Here is a 20378-nt window from a genome sequence, read left to right as displayed (position 1 = left end):
GGCTGGCCTTGAACTCAGAAATCCGCCTGCCTCTGCCTCCCGAGTGCTGGGATTAAAGGCGTGCGCCACCACGCCCGGCTCTGCCCAGCTTAATTCTTTTTCTGCATCTTTTCCAGCCAGAACAGTCGTTTTGTGAGCAGGCATCCTATTTTACACTACCTCCCCCAAGTGAACAGACCTTGCCTGGCTCGTGGAAGGATTTAGTAGCTATTACTTAAATGGACAGATGAGAAAAAGGAGAGCCAGGTATGGTGGCACCCATCTCTACCCAGCTCGGAGGCAGGAAGATTGGGGCCAGCCTGGTCTACATAGTCAAAAAGAAGTGTCTTCAGTTAAGTGCTGAAGTGTCTGCTGCGCATGTGCGGGCCTTGAGTGAGCTCGTCAGTACTACCACAGAAACGAAGACTGAGGAGTAGGCGGCGCAAGGACGGAGGGGACAGGATGGTGTGGGGAACTGGATGTGGACAAACACTGCTTTGGGCAGAAGTTTGCAGTCAGGGAGGAGGGAACTGTCTCCCCGTATCATATCATAAGGGTCCCTCTACCTCGCACTCTCTTCTAGGGGACCTTTTATTTTGGGTAGGTTTTCTGTTTGTTTTGAGGAAATGTTTTATGAGTCCCAGGCTGTGTGGCCTAGAATAGCTTTGATCCTCCTACCAAAGGTGTGCCCCGCTCTCCCTGGCTTGCTACAGGTCTCAGAAGCTGTCCTGAGCCCCCTCTCCTGTTGCCTCTTTCCCTAGCTTGCAGAGGCCCTGGATCTGTTTGAGAGGCAGATGCTGAAGGAAGAGCGCTTGCAGCCTCTGGAGTGCAACTACACGGTGCTGATTGGGGGCTGCGGGCGCGTCGGGTACCTGAAGAAGGCTTTCAGACTCTTCAATGATGTAAGTGTGGGTCAGATTAATAGGGGCCAAAGCTCCGGAGTGCACGCTGGGTACAGGTCCTGAGCAGGATGTCACACAGTGGGGCAGATGACGTGGGCTTGTTGACATTGAGTCCAAATTGAGGTCATCTTGGGGCATCAAGTGAGGTGACAGAGGCGTGCTTCATGTGCTCTCACTTCTCTGCCACCACGCCCAGTTAGTCTGTGTTCCTCTCCACAGACACCACACCTACTCACACATGCATCCTGTTCTGTTTCCTAACGAAACAGGACAACTGTAGTCTCAAGTGAGAGCCAAGCCATCTTGTCCTGTGGCCAGAGGCTAAGGGAGCCCGTGATCCAGCACAGACCCTGCCAACCCTAGTCCTCATATTTGGAACCCTACTGCAGTTCTCACAGACTGTCACCAAAGCAAAGGGAGGGTCTCCCTTTCTGCAGTCATTGGTTTATTTTTATTTTATGTGCATTGGTGTTTTGCGTGCATGTATTTCTATCTGAGGGTGTCAGATACTGGAGTTCCAGACAGTTGTGAGCTGCCTTGTGGGTGCTGAGAGGTGAGCCCGGGGTCCCTTTTAGAGCCATCAGGGTTCTCACCACTGACCCATTTCTCCAGTGCCTTGTTCTGTTTTTTTGAGATGGTCTTACTGTGTAGCTTGGGCCAACCTGGAACTCACTAGGTAGACCAGGCTGGCCTTGAACTCAGAGATCTGCCTGCCTCTGCTTCCCAAGTGCTGGGATTAAAGGCGTGCGCCACCACTCTAAGCGCTAAAACTGCACTTCTAGAAGGACAATTTAGGTATATGAATTGTTTATATGAATAACTTTTTAAAACCATCTCACCCCTGGTTTCTGAGGCGAGTTCACTGGCTCGTGAACTCTCACTCAGTTAGTGAACGCTGGTCCCCCTTCCCCAGAACAAACCCACTCCTGTGCTCACGCTGGATGGTCAGAGTGAGCAGGACAGACCTCAGGATAGGAAGCACCTGATACAAGTGTGATTGATAGCTCTAGAATATTCTTTCAAGTGCCCGAAAGGATGGTTTCCTGTTGGCATTTCTGGGAATAGAGGCTCCATTTTTCAAAGCCCTCTCTGGTCCAGTCAGGAGTTTGGATACTGTATACGAGGTGCCACTTGGGTCAGCCTTAGCTCCTGGGCTAGTTGGATGTGGTAACAAACCTTTCTTGGGGCCTTCAAAGTGGCTGCTTCTCCTAGATACACCTTCAGTTTTCTCCCATCTCAACAGATGAAGAAGAGAGACCTGGAGCCCTCGGATGCCACATACACAGCTCTGTTCAATGTCTGTGCGGAGTCCCCCTGGAAGGACTCTGCCCTGCAGAGTGCCCTGAAGCTCCGACAGCAACTCCAGGCCAGAAACTTCCAGCTCAACCTGAAAACATATCATGCCCTGCTGAAGGTGGCCGCCAAGTGTGCAGACCTCAGGATGTGCCTGGATGTCTTCAAGGTGGGGGCTCCCTTTTCTTCTTGTCTTCAAAGTCAGTCTGGTGGGACAAGTGTGAGAGAGAGATTTATCTGTCTCCCTACACCTGGAATGTTCAGGAGAAATGAGACAGTCTGTGCTTTATGCTGGGGTTCACACACAAATCCAACAGGACCTTTCTGTGGCTCAGTCACACTGTGGTGGGCTGTAAGCAGGAGAGCAAGAGGGAGTCACTGTACTGAGTGGAAGGACGGGAGGTTCTGAGAGGCACAAGTGTCTTTAAGGAGGTCTTGCCCAGTGTGACACTGAAGAGGCCCATGGGGATTGCACTTGTCCTGTATACATGGTTGAAAGATTGCTCAGACATTCTAGAAGGTGTCTTTGCACAAATGAGGAAACCGAGCCTCCAATACAGTGGCTGCTGGGGTCAGCTTTGCACAAGATCTTGCCTCTAGGAACAGAGCTAGGATGACAGGCCTAGAGGTAGTGTGTGTGTAGGGGGCAGTTAGGTGCTTCACTTGGGAGCTGGTTCTAACTGGTCCCAGGGCTGTATCCAGGTCCCTATTCCTTAGAGATGCATGGTCCTGGTACTGAACTAGGTGAGAATGGGCCTTGCCATAGTTTCTGAGTGAGACTGCCTTCTTCTTTTTCCCAGGAAATCATCCAAAGGGGGCATGCAGTCACAGAGGAGACCTTCTGTTTTCTGCTTGTGGGCTGCATGCAGGACAAGAAGACAGGCTTCCGACAAGCCATGCAGGTCAGTCTTACCCGATGCCAGGGCTAGCATTGTTTGGTGTCTTAGTCAGGGTTTCTATTCCTGCACAAACAAACATCATGACCAAGCAGCAAGTTGGGGAGGAAAGGGTTACATTTCCACATTGCTGTTCATCATCAAAGGAAGTCAGGACTGGAACTCAAGCAGGTCAGGAAGCAGGAGCTGATGCAGAGGCCATGGAGGGATGTTCCTTACTGGCTTGCTTCCCCTGGCTTGCTCAGCCTGCTCTCTTATAGAACCCAGGACTACCAGCCTAGAGATGGTACCACCCACAATGGGCCCTCCCACCCTTGATCACTAATTGAGAAAAGGCCTTACAGCTGGATCTCATGGAGGCATTTCCTCAAGGGAGGCTCCTTTGTGATAACTCCAGCTTGTTGTCAAGTTGACACACAAAATTAGCCAGTACATTTGACTTTTGTTTTTAAATTATAGGTACGCGTGTAGGAGGCCAGAAATGGTCTCCTGAAGCTGGAGTTACAGCCTGTTGAGAGTCACTTGAAGTGGATGCTGGGAAATGATACTCAGGTCCTCTAAGAGCAGTATGCTCTCCTAACCGCCGAGCATCCTCTCCAGTCCACTGTGCCAGCTGTGTTTTTATATCTGCCCTTCCAGCCGTCACATAATCATTGCAGGGCATGTCCTTTTTTTGTTTTGTAGACATGGAAAGGCTTGTGGAAAAACTACCTCATTAGTGGAGGCAAAGATCGTTGTAGGAATTATTTAAATCCCAGCCCTTCTACCCATCTTAGACCATTTATGTTCCCAGATGAAAGACACATTCACGGCCTTTGTATTTATGATAAGCCTTAGAGAACACAGAGCTGGGCAGCTGCCTACCCACCGTGCTGTTAGAGTCTACTTTGCTATCGATAACCCCAAAGTATTATTTACTTATTATGTTTCATCTGGGCTGCTCTTAGCTCCAGTTGGGCAGCCCTCGGGGCTGTGTTCTCTTGACCTTTAACCCATGGTGTCTTCTCCTTCCTCTTCTCCAGCACCTTCTTCTTCCTTGTGGTCCTCCTCTGCCCCCAAGTCTGGGAAACCTAAACCCTGCCTATGTCTCTTCTGCCCAGCTATTGGGCAGAATATATATATATATATATATATATATATATATATATATATACACACACATATATATATATACATACATATACACACACACATTAAATTTATGTTTTATTTATAGTTTTTATTGTATGTGTGTGTGTGTGTGTGTGTGTGTGTGTGTGTGTGTGTTTGAGGGGGTGTTTGCATTCCATAGCACAAATGTAGAGATCAGAGGACATCTTGCTAGGTTGGTTCTCTCCTTTTCCCATTAAGGATTGAACTCAGGCCATCAGGTTTGGTGGCCAGTGCCAGTCCTCCCTGCCCCCCTTTTTGATGACTCATTATATTGCTCAGGTTAACCTGGGATCCCAACCTGGGACTCTAGGCCAGCTTCACAGGGATTGCATTTAGGGCTTCCACACCCTTAGCAGTTTCTTCTTCTTCTTCTTCTTCTTCTTCTTCTTCTTCTTCTTCTTCTTCTTCTTCTTCTTCTTCTTCTTCTTCTTCTTCTTCTTCTTCTTCTTCTTCTTCTTCTTCTTCTTCTTCTTCCTCTTCTTCTTCCTCTTCTTCTCCTCCTCCTCCTCCTCCTCCTCTCTCCTCTTCTTCCTCCTCCTCTCCCTCCTCCTTTCTCCTCTTCCTTCTTCCTTCTCCTCTTCCTCTTCCTCCTCCTCCCAACCCCCTCCTCCGCTTTTTTCTTCTGTGGTCCTATGGTTTTGACCCAGGGCTTTGCACATGCTAGGCAGTTGATCTACCCCTGAGCCTACTCCAGCTTTCTCTCGCCTTATGAGTTTGCTGGTCTGACTATTAATTCACATTATGCCAGGGGCCAGCCCCTGCAGGTCTTATTTCTTATTGGTTCTTCTTGAGGCAGCAGAGGTCTTAAGAGATATTTAGGTCTTAAGACTTGGTCTTAAGAGATATATAGGGTTGCTGTATAATCATAAACATTTACCTGTCTTAAGTCTAAGTCACTATGCTTCAGTACCTGGCCTGTATTCTGTGAGTTCCTCCTAGGCTAGAAGCTGTTCAGCACCCCATCATAAAACAGCAGGGGATGAAGTGGAAGGTCTCATCTCACTGCTGCTGCTCCTTTCTCTGGTGAATCAGCCAGAAGCCTCTCTGGCTATGCTGGTTAACTCTTTGTGAACCAGAGAGGAGGAAAAGGAAAAGAAGTAAGATGCTTTGTACAGGCAAATATGCACACACACGTATACACTCAAACATCCATACACCCACACCCTGACCAGGCCCGACCGGTCTGCCACAATCAACTCCACAAGTATTCATGCGTGCTTTCGTACATACACATATACCTACACACAAACATATAGACAAACAGACGTATACATTTAGGATAGATGAGTGGATGGGCCAGAGTTCCCCAAGCAAACCATTCAATCACCAGCGTTATTTCTTTTCTCTGGTCTTTTATACCTTTAGAAAATGACCTCAGAGATAAAATGGGAGTTACAGAAGGATGTCAATATTAAGTTCAAAGCATTGTTTCATTATACCATACTCATTACAAGTTCAGAGAAGCAGTCTTACATGGTCCTTGCCTTATCATAGTGCCCACTTACGACTTTAATTCTCCCAAGTCTATTTCTCTCCGTAGTGTGATTAAGAAAGCTCACTGCATTTCTTATTACGCAGCCTTGGTTACTATTCTGAGGAGTGGGCGCACTGTGTGCTTGAGTCTGACTTTATTACATCTCCCTAGCAACTAAGGCCGTCTCTAAAGACTTTCTTCCTACAAGTATTTGAAGCAAGTCAGAGATTCTATAGAACCATGATCTATTTGTCTATATAGCACCACTAGAAGATAGTATGTATTCATAGGACTGCAGAAATCTGCTCAAAAGGGTGATATATTTAATAGTAACAGGAAGAGCATACTAATAACAGGGACCTTTCCTTTTTTTTTTTTTTTTTTTTTGGTTTTTTGAGACAGGGTTTCTCTGTGTAGCCCTGGCTGTCCTGGAACTCACTTTGTAGACCAGGCTGGCCTCGAACTCAGAAATCCGCCTGTCTCTGCCTCCTGAGTGCTGGGATTAAAGGCGTGCGCCATCACGCCCAGCTCTTTTTTTCTTCTTTTTTTTGGTGGGGGGACCTTTCCTTAAATGAGTTTCTCCTGGGTCTTGTTGACTGGAGTAAATCCACCGTAGACTTTAATCCATGGCGGGCCCATCTAAGGGAGCTCGCCTGCTGGGTTTTAGCTTCTCCTATGATGACTCATGACCATGGTACTCATTTCCTCAGAAAGCCTGTAGGAGGCAGGAACATGGAGCCCTAACATTTCTGTTTTCCTTCAGGTGTGGCGGCAAATGCTGAGTCTGGGGATCAAACCAAGTAGGCATGGCTACAACCTCCTGTTGGAGGCAGCTCGAGACTGTGGTCTGGGGGACCCAGAGGTTGCCTCCAGGCTGCTCCTGACATCCCAGGAAGAGACCATCTTGCTCCCGTCCCCAAAGGGCAGGCATATGGCAGGGAGGAAAGTCCAGGTCAAGACAGGGCATGGTGTGTCACTCAGACATGTGGAAGCACTGGAGAGGCAGCTGTTTCTGGAACCTTCTCAGAAACTCGAGGGGCCACCAACCCTTCCTGAGGCCAGGGTAACAAGCAGGACCCAGCCTGAGGTAGAAACCAAGGCAGAACCTGGCCACACAGTAGCCCTCACCCCACTGGCCCCGAAACCTACCCACTTGGAGCTGGAAGTCAATCTCCTAAGTCTTGGAACTCTCTCCCCCGCTGTGGTCTCATTCGGGACGGTGGCCACACCTGCTGATAGGCTGGCGTTGATGGGGGGCCTGGAAGGCTTCCTGGGCAAGATGACCGAACACGGGCTCCAGCCAGACATCAAAACCCTCACTCTGCTGGCTGAGGTGGTGGAGCCTGGGAGCGCTGCAGAATCCTCGCTGCTGTCCGTCCTGGACAGGCATAGGGTGGAGGCCGACGTAACCTTCTTCAACACACTGATAAGGAAAAAGAGCAAACTGGGAGACCTGGAGGGAGCCAAGGTAAGGGGGCTGTCTACTGGGGGTTCCCCTTCTCTTACTGATCGTAGCTTACTAGTCAGCAGACGTGTCTAGAGCCCTATTCTAGGCCTGGCCAGACATCAAGTTAGGAATTGAGCCATAAACCAGCCAGCTGCACCACAGTCCTACCACCCAGAGGAAGGGTATGAAGGGCATTCACGGGGAAGGGTCATGCTGACATGCTGGGAGGCCGAACCTGTCATTACACTAGTACACTGAGGAGGGGTACATAAGATGGGCAGGCACTTCAGGAACAGGTCTGTAGAGTTGTTCAGCAGACTTAAGAATCACCATGAGGGCTGGGGAGATGGCTCAGCAGTTAAGAGCACTGACTGCTCTTCCAGAGGTCCTGAGTTCAATTCCCAGCAACCACATGGTGGCTCACAACCATCTGTCATGACATCTGATGCCCTCTTCTGATGTGTCTGAAGACAGCTACAGTTTACTCACATACATTAAATAAATAAATAAATAAATAAATAAATAAATCAGAAAGGAAGGAAGAAAAGACAGAAAGAATCCCTGTGACCTGGAGAGGTGCCTCAGTGGTTAGGGACACTGGCTGCTCTTCTAGAAGACACCTCTGTGGCAGCTTAAAACCATCTGTAACTTCAGTTCCAGGAATCTGAAACGCTCTTCTGGCTTCCATGGCCACTAAGCATTCAAGTGGTACCTGGACATAAACGCAGGCAGGAGAGCTGTACACGGAGGAGGCTGGCTGGCTGGCGGGTGGGGTGCTTGTCTAGCATATGGTTCTGGATCCACTCCTAGCCCTGCATAAACTGCATCTGGTGATGCTCACCTGTAACCCAGGAGACGGGGATCGGAGGCTGGTGGATCATCCTTGGCCGTACTGCCTCAGTCAGGGTTACTATTGCCGTGCTGAATCACCATGACCAAAAGCAATTTGAGGTTTTATTTGGCTTATGCTCCCATATTCATATTCTGTCACTGAGGGAAGTCAGAACAGGACAGGAGCCTGGAGGCAGGCGCTGATGTGGATGCCATGAAGGGTGCTGCTTGCTATCACGGCTTGCTCAGCCTGCTTCCTTATAGAACCTAGCTCAGAGATGGCACCATCCACAGTAAGGTGGGCCTTCCCCATCAAGCACTAATTAAGAGAATGCCCTACAGCCTCATCTTATGTAGGTATTTTCTCCATTGAGATTCCTACCTATCAGATAACTGTAGCTTGTATCAGGTTAACATAAAGGTATCCAGCAAGCCAGATTGAAAGTTCAATCCCAGCCTTGACCTTTTCTTAAAAAAACAAAACCAAAAAAAAAACCAGGGGTTGGTGGTGAAGAGAAAAAGAGGTGGGGAACTGGACCTGGTGGTGCGCTTGGGAGATAGAGGTGGGTGGGTTTCAGATCTCCAAGTTTACGTGGTGAACTCCAGGCCCGCGGAGGCTTTGTAGTGAGACCCTGGTTCAGCACCCAACCCTGACTTCCACCCTCCCGCCAAGGAGAGAATTACCATGAGGCACCCTAGTGTATCTGCAGAACCCTCTGACCTTCCTCTTCCATATTCTGTCTGTCCGTGTGCTTCTGGTCTGCTCAGACCAGGAGGCACTACCTGGTTGTGTAGCTTTCTCCGTCTCACGAAGATAATAGCCAGGCTTCTTACAGGCTTTTGTTTACTTACCTAATCAGTTTGGGTTGTTTATCTTTTTTTTTTTTCCCCTGGTTTTTCAAGACAGTGTTATCTCTGTGTAACAGCCCTGCAGCCCTGGAACTCACTTTGTAGATCAGACTGGCCTCAAACTCCCAGAGACCCAACTGCCTCTGCTTCCCAAATGCTGGGCATAAAGGCATGCATGCCACCTCATGGCACACAGTCAGTTTCTATGTGGTGCTTGCTTTGACAGAAGCAGTACTCTGTGCATCTGTGAGGGTCAAGGGTGACAGAAAAGCGATAGTGCAGAGCACACCCTACTCTGGACAAGCTAAGATGGCAGCCCTTCCCTGGGGCCCTCCCGGGCTGAAGGTACTCTCTTTTTCATACTATGCTGGTCAGTGCTTCTTCCTGCCCTGAATCATGAGCTCCTAGTTTCTTGGCCCATTGCAGGGATGGCAGCCAAAGAGCATGAGACAGAGGGTAGGAAGGGCAGGTAAGAGGAGGACATTTGAGACAAAGGGCCTTGAGATCATGATAGCCATACAGTCAGCTGAGGGAGTCAGGGGCCTCTGAGTAGAGGTGGCTTCCCAGGCCTCTAGCACACAGCAGAGTGATTTGTCAGAATAATATGCCAGAGCTTGTGGGTCACAGTTAACTGTTGCATGTCTGTCGTACAGGCACTGTTGCCAATCCTGGCAAAAAAGGGAATTGTCCCCAATCTTCGGACTTTCTGCAATCTGGCCATTGGTTGCCATCGGCCCAGGGATGGTATGCAGCTGCTTGCAGACATGAAGGTGAGGGGCACAGGCCTAACCCTGAGCCTGCTGCCCACAGTTCTGGGAGACCTGTGGGCAAAATGAGGCCCAGCAGAATCAACTGAGTACGGGGCGGGCAAGTGGGACAGTACCCCTTCTCGTGTAGAATGACAATGACCACTGTAAAAACTGGTCCTGAGAACTTGAAGCTGGTGTTGCTTCCCATGGAGAGTTGTGAATGGGGCTGAGCCCCAACATCCTGGAGGGATGGACCAGAAGCCCTGGGGACAAAGGGTCCTTTTCACAGCCCTGGCTCCCTCTAATGCACACTCTCTGACCATGAGTACTTGCTGAGTGGATTTCATCCAGCCCCAGCAGTGGCCACTTCCTAAGGATGGGGTATTGTCCACACGTTGTCACCCATCTGTTGGCTGCTCTAGGCTCACCAGCATCTGATGACAGTGTCAACTAGTAAACTGCAGCCGGGAGCAGGTACTTCACCCCTGCCTGCCTGTCGGCCCCCAAGCACCAGTCTTTCTCCCTATATAGGGCATGCTTGCTTTGCGTCTGTGGAGGGCTAGAATGCTGTACGGTCCCACCCTTGTTCTAGCAGACCGCTTTGTCCTTCCCGCCACCAGCACATGCTGACCATGTTCATGATGTTCGTGTTCTAGAAGTCCCAGGTGAGCCCTAACATCCACATCTACAGCACCCTTATCAACGCAGCCCTCAAGAAGTTGGACTACACCTATCTCATCAGCGTCCTGAAGGACATGAGGCAGAACAACGTCCCAGTAAACGAGGTGGTCATCCGCCAGCTGGAGTTTGCAGCCGAGTACCCTCCCACCTTTGACCGGGTATGCGCACCCAGTTTACTGTCAGTGCTGACGGCTCCCTTAGCTGCTCTTGTCTCTGCTTCTGACCTCTGGGTCTTGACATTCATGTCCTTGCTGAAAGTTGTCCAACAAGGTTTCTTTTCTTTTCTCTTTTTCTCCCCCTCTCTTTTTCCTCCTTTTCTTTTCTCTTTTTCTCCCCCTCTTTTTCCTCCTTTTCTTTTCCTTCTTGCTCCAGTCCCACTCAATCTGGCCTCCCCTCGCTCAAGGACGTCAGGCTCCTGTAGTGTGGAGCTCTGCTCTGTCTCCAGAGCACTAATGGCAACTGTGCCCTAGATAACCACAGACCAGATGGGGAGACAGTGAATGGGATGGGAGCACGAGGCAGTGCTCAGGAATGGCTGCCATGTGTGGCACTTGCTGAGAAAGAATAAGTGGGTCAGCAGGACAGGCCGTGCTGAGCATCAGGAAGGTCTGAAGGTCCGTAGGTAACCTTCTTATTGTCTTTAAAAAAAAAAAAAAAACATATATGGGTGTTTGGGGATTTTTTAAAATATTAATGTAATGTACGTGATTACACTATCGGTCTCTTCAGACACAGGGGAGAAGGCCATCAGACCCCATTACAGATGGTTGTGGGTGCTGGGAATTGAACTAGGGACCTCTGAAAGAGCAGTCAGTGCTCTTAACTGCTGAGCTATCTCTCCAGCTGTTTAGGGGTTTTTTTGAATAGGGTCTCTGTGTAGCCCTGGCTGTTCTGGAACTCACTCAATAGACCAGGCTGGCCTTGAACTCAAGAGTTCCATCCGCCTGCCTCCGCCTCCCGAGGTGCTGGGATTAAAGGCGTGCACCACCACGCCCGGCCCTTAAACCTTTTTCAACTCAAGCTTTTAGTATTGTGTCTTAGCAGTGTTTGGCTTATTTTTCCCATGGTGCCTGTAACCTGTTTCAAACTCACCACACCTCTCCTCCCTGCATTGATGCTGCCTTGACCCAAGGTCAGGATAGCAGCAGCTCAGCAAAACAGAGGCAGTTGAGGGGATGCCTCAGTTCTAGCTGTGGGGCTAAGGTGACTTCCATGGCTTAGGCACACTATAGTGTTCTCAGGCTAGACGGCTGTTAGGCAAAGAGTGGTATGGCCTATTCCCAAGTAACAGATTTTCCAGAACTTGGCCCTTTACAGCAGTGAATCTAATGACAAATTATTTGGTAGTCTCCTTGAGGGAAGGACAGTGGTCAGCTGCTGTGACTTGGGTTAATTTTGGGTGACATGCAGTAGCTTAGATTGGCTGAAAACATTTCTGAAAGCTCTGCTTTCTTAGCATATCCTGTATTCATTTTACAAAGCTATGGGTTTCATAGTGAGGCTTTTGTCCCTGTATCTCACTCACACTGACAGTCCTGTGCATCTCTAATTATAGTACAAAGAAAAAAACACCTACTTGGAGAAGATTGATGGCTTTCGGGCTTATTACAAGCAGTGGTTGAAAGCCATGCCAGCAGAAGAAGCCCCCCACCCCTGGCAGGAGTTCCAGAACAAGCCTGTCGGGGACCAAGACACCACTGATAAGGCTGGCGGCCTTAGGGACGGATGACGGAGCATGCTGCTATGACAAGTGCCCAGCCTTCACACTGCTGGGGGAGCCTGGGAGTCCTTTCAACTTTAGAGGCCAAGAATATTCCAGAGGCACCACAGCACTTTACAGGCAAATGCTGGGCTCAGGGTGCCCAGATCATAGCAGGTCCCACACCAGGCCAAGACATCCTGACAACAATCATGGTCACACAGCATCTACAACACAGAGCCAGGACTAAGCCCATCCCCTGGCACTCTTCAAAGAAAGAATGTAGCGAGGAGGTCTACAGGTTTTATTTTTACAGATCTCAGCTGGTGACCACTAACGTCGTCACCTGTACAGCCCATGCTTCCCCCTGGGTCTTTTCTCTGAGCACCACTCTGGGAAGAGTTGCTTCAGGCAGCGGCCCAATAAGTCTTAAGTCCAAGGTCCAAAGGCCAGGATGCAGAGGAGTCAAGGGTGTCAGCCAGAGCAACCCCGGCAGCCACAGTGTGTGCACTCGATGATGCGACCCTGAAACAGAAGAAGAACATTTGAACACACCGCTACAGCCCTGCGCACTCCCTTGCAGAGCATCTCTACTGGACACTTCTACTTGGGCGTCCCAGCTCCTTTGTGAAGTGGAACAGTTACTACCAGGCGGAAGTTAATGTCTGTGTGTGACTGCTATAACAAGACACACTTGCCACTGCCTAGAGGGCTTAAAGCCAGAGTTCCTGAGGCTACTGGGTGGGGGGTGGGGGGGCCTGGAGCAATGCTGTCTTTACCTCCTTTTTTGGAGGCCATGAGCCCATTCTAAACAAATAAAGTTCTGTTAGTTTTAACTGAGAGTCTCATATATGGGATGACCCTAATCTTCTGGTCCTGCCAACAGCTGCTGAGTGCTAGGATGACAGATGCACATCTGGCTCTATGGGGCACTGGAGATGGAACCTAGGGCTTCATGCATTCTAGGGGGCCACCTACCACCTCAGGCAACAATCCAGCCCCGAATCTCAGTTAAACCTCAACCACAGGCTGGGACACCAAGAGCTTGGGAAGCAGCTATTGCCCACTAGCCATGGCTCAGCACATCATACAGAGCCCCACCCTTGACACTGAGGACAGAGCTGCCTGCTGAGCTGAGGCCATCTGCACTCAATGAAAACTCTGGGAATTAAGACTTGCTTCAGGCCGGGCGTGGTGGCACACGCCTTTAATCCCAGCACTCGGGAGGCAGAAGCAGGCGGATTTCTGAGTTCGAGGCCAGCCTGGTCTACAGAGTGAGTTCCAGGACAGCCAGGGCTACACAGAGAAACCCTGTCTGGAAAAAAAAAAAAAAGAAAAAAAAGACTTGCTTCAGTGTAATGAGAAGACACAAAGTCAAGCTGGATGGATGGCCCGTCTGTCCTGACCTCCGTCTGGCGTTCCATTTCAATGGTGTGGAGGCTGGAGCCCAGCTACTGCTTGTGGGTGCCTGGCCTGCCCTTGAAACCACTTTTCCTTTTGAAGCAGGATCTCAGTACTAGCCCAGGCTGGCCTCAACCTCCCAAGTTCTGGGATTAAAGGCATGAACTACCACTTCTGGCTATGGAACAAAGCAGAAGACATGCAGAGACTAATGTGCCCGTGAGACTAGAGGGATAGCTAGGTTACCTGACAGCCAGCCTCCTAGCATAGCCCTCCCGTCACTTGAGAGCCACTGTCATCACTACTCCCTAAGGAGTGAGGTCTGCTTCAGTTACTCGGCCACTGACAGTACTGAGACCAGCCCCAGATACCACCTCAAAAGGGTGCCTGGTCAGGACTCACTTTTGAGAAGGGTGGCTAGAAGGGTTCTAGTGATGAAACCTCATGGTCAACTAAGACATAGTTTTAAACAGAAAGTAACCCCATCCAACCGCCGGGCATTACCACTTCCAGCTTGCTTTTGGGAACCCGGCAAATGCAGTTGGTGCCAAAGTTGGTGTCCCGAGTCTGAATGCAACGTAGGCAGCATAGGTTCTCATAGCCCTGCTTCTTCCACTTTGCAATCAGGTTTTTGTCTGCATAGCCTTCTTTAATGCAGTATTCATAGAGTTCTGTCAGAAAGTTGGGGACAAACATCAGAACATGGCGTAACAAACCTGCCTTCACCTTGGACTAAAAGGAAAAGTTAAGCTGAGTATGATGGCATGGGCCTTTGATCCCAGCACTTGGGAGACAGAGGCAGAACAATCTCTTTAGTTCGAGGTCAGGCTGGTCTATAAATTGAGTTCTAGAACAACTATGACTACATAAACCCTGTCTCAAAAAACAAAATTTAAGAACAGCAACAAAAGCCAATAATCCCAGAAATGAGCAGAGGCAGGTAGGGCATTGTGAGTGTGAGGTCAGTCCGTATATAATAAATTCCATGCCAGCCCGGGCTACAGAGTGTAACCTTATTTCAAAAATAACAACAAAACACACAAATGACTTCAGCTTTCATGGTAAGAAAACTGAAGATTGATGGGTTTGCAAAGATAATCATTGCTTTAATTTCCATTTCTGGAGCCACGATCTCCCACTACTGCTGTGGATTTCCCCAGTGCCGTTTGTATTTGATGCTAATTCTGCTTCCCCCAGAGGGGCTGCCTGGGATGAGGAGTGAATCAGTACTCAGGTGACTTCATGTAAACCTTCTCCCCATTCTAACTTGTAAAATAAAGGCTAGAGCCGGTGATTGGGCAGTGGAGGGGAAGTAGAGCTAAAAAATTTGGGGGAGGGGGAGAGGGAAAGAAAAGCGAGGGGGAGAAAGAGGAGAGAGGTACACTGAAGCAGAGGAGGAGGTAGAAGGAAAGTGGAGCAGCAGCACATGGCATTGAGAAACCACAAGTTAAGAGGGATCTCATAGCTGTGGTGGATAGCAGCAGTGTAAGGGTAGATCTGCCCAGTCTAGGCACGAAGCCTGTATTCATACTGAGTTATGTTTTCCTTGCATGGGCTTACTTGGGTTGGAGATTTACTGCAACACATTACAGTCAAGGGTTAGCTGGGACTCCCTAGTCCTCTGCCTCTGCTTCCCGAGTGCTGAAAGTATAGGTCTGAATCATGACACTTGGCTTTTGTTCCCTTTCTTTTCTCTCATCCTCCTCTTCCTCATCGTCTAGTTTTTCAAGACAAGGGTTCCTCTGTGTAGTCCTGACTGTCCTGGAAGTAGGACACATAGAGATCAGCCTGCCTCTGCCTCCTAGGATGCTAGGATTAAAGGCATGTGCCACCAGACCCAGCTTTTTATAAACTACTGTATAAATCTTGAAAGCCACTCAAGTACAAAAGAGCCAAGAGGCAAGATGGCCCAGGGGCCAAGAATGCTTTCTATATAGGCCTAATGACCTGAATTGGATCCCTCAGACCCACATGGCAAAGAGAACCAAAACTGCAGGTTGTCCTGCAACCTTCACAGGGAAGGCAAGACACATGCTTGCCTCCATAAGTATGGACACACAGTAACAGTTTTTTTAAAGGTCAAGAAATGTAGCCAGTCACATTTACCTCTGCTTATGGCTTTCCTCTTGTAAAAGAGGTCGAAGATATAGCGGGTTTTCTGGTGATGGATCCTGAAGATGGGCCACAGAGATTCCACTTTCCTCTTTCCCTCATGGGGTTCAGTTTCAGCTGGGGAGAAAGAAAGCACGTATGTGTTCTGGAGCTGGTCATTCTACAGTGGATGCAGCATGTTTGCTTAACTATAGCTATGACTATTTTATATCCATGCAGATAGTAATGAAAACAATGAACAATTAAAAAGGCTGACAAGGGGGCTGGTGAGATGGCTCAGTGGGTAAGAGCACCCGACTGCTCTTCCGAAGGTCCGGAGTTCATATCCCAGCAACCACATGGTGGCTCACAACCACCCGTAATGAGATCTGACTCCCTCTTTTGGTGTGTCTGAAGACAGCTACAGTGTACTTACATATAATAAATAATAAATAAATCTTTAAAAAAAAAAAAAAGAGCTGACAAGAACTGGCATCCTCAAGCCCTTCTAGCAGAATGCAAACTGGTGTAGAAAATGTCAGGCGATTGCCCAAGAGGTTAGTTACCATGAGTCTAGGAATACATCAGAGACCCGGAAATAGACTTTTTACTCCACATTCTCATTTCCTTTATAGTTATGTCAAGAAATCTCTTGGCCCATAGCAACTTTGTAAGTTCTGGGTATTTCACAGAGACAGTCTAGCACAATCAGTTGAGAAAAGAGAAAACCAAGTTAACACTGACTTAATAATTATTGCTGCAGGTATGACCTCATAATAGTAATGATCAGATGAGCTATACACAGGTATTCCAAAGATTGTTTTGAACAGACATTCAAGGGGAGCTGAAGAGAAGATTGAGTGCTTCTTACAGAGAACCCCGCTTCTATTCCTAGCACTTAGGTGGCAGCTCATAACTCACTCCAGTTCCAGGGATCCAACATCCTTTTGGTCTTTCTAAATACTAGACACAAACACGGTACACATGAGGCAAAACACTCAAATCTATTTCTTAAAAAAAAAATTTCAGGGGGCCCATGGGATAGATCAGTGGGTAGGGGTGCTTGCTCCCAAAGCAGATGAGAGTCTGATCCCTGGAACCCACAGGAGAGAACTGACTTCTGTGGGTTGTTCTCTAACCCCTACACACTAACTCTGTAGTACTACCCTGCCTAACACACGGACAAATACCAATTTAAGTGGTCATTCCGGAAGATGGCTTTTATCTTTTATCATCTTGCCAGATGAAATCACGGCAGCCCCACTTGAGGAGTGGCCTAAGTCATGTTGGCCTGATTGAGGTAGAAAGGCCAACTCTGAATATGGTCATCATTCAGATGCTGGAGGCCAGAACTGGATGAGAGTGAACAAAACTGGTTGGTTGAACTTCTGTGTTAAGCAGACAGTGTGTGTTCATTGATCTCTCTCTCCTCCTGAAGTTTCGTATCTCTGTTTAATGTATGTGCACTAGTGTACCTGTCGCCCATGGATGTCAGAAGGTGTTGGCAAGAGCAGTGAGTGCTCTCAACCACTGAGCCATCTCTGCAGCTTGAGTCTCTGCTTTTGACTGTGGAGGGGATGTACTTAGTATTGCCTTGACGTCCCCTCAATGATAGACTGTAACCTGGAATTGTAAGCCGAATAAACCTTTCCTTCCCTTGTGTTGCTTTTGGTCTGATGTTCTATCACAGTAACAGCATCAAACCAGGACATCAAAGGCTAGCATATCCTTTGATAGAGGTTCCCAAAGCCCCAGATCGGTTGCCATGGTGATTTGTTGCAGAAGCTGCTACATGGTGCAAAGACCATGGGATAAAGACTTGCAAAGACCCACAAAAAGCATGTGAATATGTGGCAGAGCTCTAGGCCAGCTAAAGCTAGAGGCTCAACAAGAAAAAAGGGCATGGATAAAAAGACTTCACAACGGGGCTATTCCCAGCACTCCTGTCAGAGTGGCTTACAACTGCTTGTAACTCCAGCTTTAGGTGTTCTCACACCCTCTTCTGGCTTCCCCAGGCACCTGTGCTAACATGCGTACATCCCCCAACCCCACCCCAAAGTAAAATAAAATCTAAAAAAATAAACAACCCCCAGAAAACTCAACACACAGTGAGGTGGGCATTGTGGGACACACCTCTTTAACCCTAGTGCTAAGGAGGCAGAGGCAAGGAGCTCTCCATGAGTTTGAGGCCATCCAGTCTATACAGTGAGTTCCAGGATAGCCAGAACTATGTCTGCTGGAGACCCCGTTCCCAGCAAAACACTAAAAGTAGCGCAGACCCCCGATCTTTCACAAATACACTAATAATGAAACAACAACAGACCTTTCTGGGGAGAGGTATGACAGCCTCATCAATGTTACTCTTCAGAACCTTCAAACACTCTGAGCTGAGAGAAAAAACATGACCACTTTGCTATAAGCCTCTACTCGGTGTTTTTTTTCTTTCTTTCTATCCTTGGAGACGCTGAGCCTTGATACTGTCCAGCATACCCAGGCAGAAAGACCCTACTCACCTTCTCTCATCTTTTGATCTAGTTCATCCAACGTTGGCTCGATCAACTCCCAGCCATCTGGAGGTGCTTTCCGGCTTCTTTTGACCTTGGGCATTTCCCAGCAAGATAGCTTATAAAGATCTACAAGAAAACCAACTGCTTTCTGAGCCTCAGGTTGCCAAAGGGCTTTGACAGCCATTCCCCTGCTCCCCTAGATGTCAAGCTCAGAGAGTAAAATGTATGTTATGTCCTTAAGTAACCATGCATTGTCTCTGCCCCGTTTCAGAGCCCGTTTCAGCTGTCTCAGTATCCTCCCCGGACTCTTGCTGTTCCCCCACCCTCAACACACACTCTACAGCAGAGGAATAGGAACAGCAAAACAGCCCAAGACTAAAAACACTTGAGGCCTTGCTTGAGATCTACTGGAAGGGGTGGATCTATTATTTATCTCATGCTGTAAAAGTGTCTACAGTAGAAAAGAGAAGCCAGAACTGTCAGAACTTCAGCCACGGGAAGCTCAGTCATGGAGCGTTCAATCGGGAGCTCTGACTGACTGCTTCGGTTTCCTCACTCAGCTTCTGCTGGAGCTGTGAGTAACGGTCGATGGTGTCATCCCTACTTGTGACAGTTTACTCTTTCGCTTGGAAGCCGAATCTGAGATTATCTCTATATTATATCCAGAACCCTATTGGGCGCTTCAGCTGGATGCCTTAAAGTGGCTTCCCTAATTGATTTCCGCTGGGTACTTTATCTCTATCCTTCCTTCCTTCCCGAGTCTCTCTAGCTAGTTTTTCCTTTGCTTTGGATTGCTATCTACCACTCATGCGAACCAAACGTATGTCCATGGTAGATCATTTTCCAGAAGGCCCAGAACAGCTACTCAGCTTCCCTAGAAGGGAACTGTGACACACACGCATTCTCCAAGCAGGTGTGAGGTGGGGCCAGAAGGATTGAGAGTTCAAGGCCAGTGTTGGGTATATGGTGAGTTTGTGCCCAATCTAGACTACATAAGACCCTGTCAAGAAATAAAGAAAAGAAAGAAAAGAAAGGAAGAAAGAGGAAGGAAGACAGACAGTCAGAGAGAAAGAGAGAGAAAAAGAGAAGGCAAGAAAGAGAAAGAAAGAAAGAAAGAGAAAGGAAAGAAGGAAGGAAGGAAAGAAGGAATGCACAATACCTTTGGGTATTGAGAGTAATATAAAAGTCCTTGGTCTTCACAGTTCCAAAGCTGGGTTCTTGTCCAGATTTACCAACTCTTCTGTGACTCTGGGGGAGATCACTTTTCTTCTGCAGTCTTCTGTCTCATCTGTAGAATAAGAGCAGTAGGTTACACATGTTAAATAGCCGCCAAAATCTCTCTTTTTAGAACAACAAAGCAGGCCAGTCAAAATCTAAATAGAAACGCTTTTTTCTTCTTCTTCTGATTGCATAAAGCTTTCTAGCTGGAAAAGAGTAACTTATCAGCATAACAGACTCATCTGCTCAAAACAGTCTTCAGTCCCATTCACTATATGGTGACTGACAGTTTACAGTCCCCCATTCCCACACCCCTCCTTAACAATTTAATAAATTAAGAATAAAACTCTTAAGACGTGGACTCTGGGTCACACTGCTGACAACTAGTGAGTCTAGAGCCTCCTGACTTCCCCATCAGTGGTCTTTGCTCCGGTTTTTCCAGCGCTCACATTAAAAGACAGATTGACTCTGAGCCCTTCCCAGGGCGCACAGCCTGATTAGAGAATCACTTTCTCCTGACCTAGGAGGACTCAACCCGAGAGGCTCTCCGGTCCGGGGAGAGGTAAAACGAAGAGGCGATCGGATCAGGAGGAAAGAGGTGTTGTGTTGGGCTGTTTACAGACGTAGAAGAGCGGGAAAGGGGGTGAACGAGAGCGAAGTTACGGACGGGACAGTGGCAGAAAACTCAAGAGCAGCATCTGAGAAAAAAAGCGGTATTTAGACAGAAAACGGTCCCGGAAGAGAAAACGACGTGGGGAAAACACACACGCAGAGAGAGAAAGAGCGAGCCCCAAGTTTACCATCCCCTGTGCAGAAGGATGAAGTCACCAAGTCATCGGGGACTCCAGCCTCTGCCGCTTAAGCAGCTCACACAGCTCTCCTGCCCGTAACCATTGCCAAAGACAAGGTACTCGAGAACCGAGCAGAGAAAACACTCACCGGAAACTCAAGCACCTAAGGCCGCTGTTTCTTTATTGACGGCTTCCGCTCCGGCTAGAAACTCTTCAGAATAAGGCCCTCGCGGGGCCCCGCCCACCTCGCGCGGAGATTGCGTCATCTTAGGTGTCCCTGGCGCTGCCTTTGTAGAATTCCGGAAACCGCACGGCCCTTTTCCTCTCACTTCCTGTAGGGGTGGCCCACACGGCTACGTGTCTCCTCGGACAGGGACACCGGGGAACGAGTATTCCTGGCAGTACACGTTCTGGTCAG

At 48.6% G+C, this 20378-nt stretch overlaps 2 protein-coding genes across 4 annotated transcripts in view; one reads left to right on the top strand and one right to left on the bottom strand.

Moving 5' to 3' along the window:
* Positions 1-12788, top strand: part of Ptcd1 (pentatricopeptide repeat domain 1) — a 17667-nt gene extending 4879 nt beyond the window's left edge. The window contains exons 3-9 of the mRNA XM_021162332.1: positions 741-881; positions 2125-2343; positions 2975-3076; positions 6460-7164; positions 9477-9593; positions 10229-10411; positions 11809-12788. Coding sequence (XP_021017991.1) covers positions 741-881; positions 2125-2343; positions 2975-3076; positions 6460-7164; positions 9477-9593; positions 10229-10411; positions 11809-11982 — 1641 coding nt within the window. The 3' untranslated portion in view covers positions 11983-12788. The remainder of the gene's footprint in view (positions 1-740; positions 882-2124; positions 2344-2974; positions 3077-6459; positions 7165-9476; positions 9594-10228; positions 10412-11808) is intronic.
* On the bottom strand, positions 12236-20199 carry Bud31 (BUD31 homolog). 3 transcript variants are annotated; one of them, XM_029477041.1, is made up of 7 exons: positions 19970-20096; positions 19690-19867; positions 19111-19239; positions 17958-18077; positions 15460-15582; positions 13858-14024; positions 12240-12477 (listed from the first exon to the last, which is right to left on the bottom strand). In XM_029477041.1, exons 4-7 carry the CDS (start codon positions 18049-18051, stop codon positions 12427-12429), a joined length of 435 nt encoding a protein of 144 aa, XP_029332901.1. In that variant the 5' UTR covers positions 18052-18077; positions 19111-19239; positions 19690-19867; positions 19970-20096; the 3' UTR covers positions 12240-12426. The 3 variants fall into 3 exon arrangements, with proteins under 3 accessions (XP_021017996.1, XP_021017997.1, XP_029332901.1); XM_021162337.2 differs by lacking the exons at positions 19690-19867; positions 19970-20096 and adding an exon at positions 20109-20199 and having other exon boundaries at positions 12236-12477; XM_021162338.1 differs by lacking the exon at positions 19690-19867 and having other exon boundaries at positions 12236-12477; positions 19970-20114.
* Positions 20200-20378: the final 179 nt, after the last annotated feature.

The sequence above is a fragment of the Mus caroli genome, chromosome 5, assembly GCF_900094665.2.
Source record: "Mus caroli chromosome 5, CAROLI_EIJ_v1.1, whole genome shotgun sequence".
Taxonomy (NCBI): domain Eukaryota; kingdom Metazoa; phylum Chordata; class Mammalia; order Rodentia; family Muridae; genus Mus; species Mus caroli.
The sequence above is the reverse complement of the archived record's forward strand: the minus strand, read 5'-3'. Positions and strand labels throughout refer to the sequence as shown.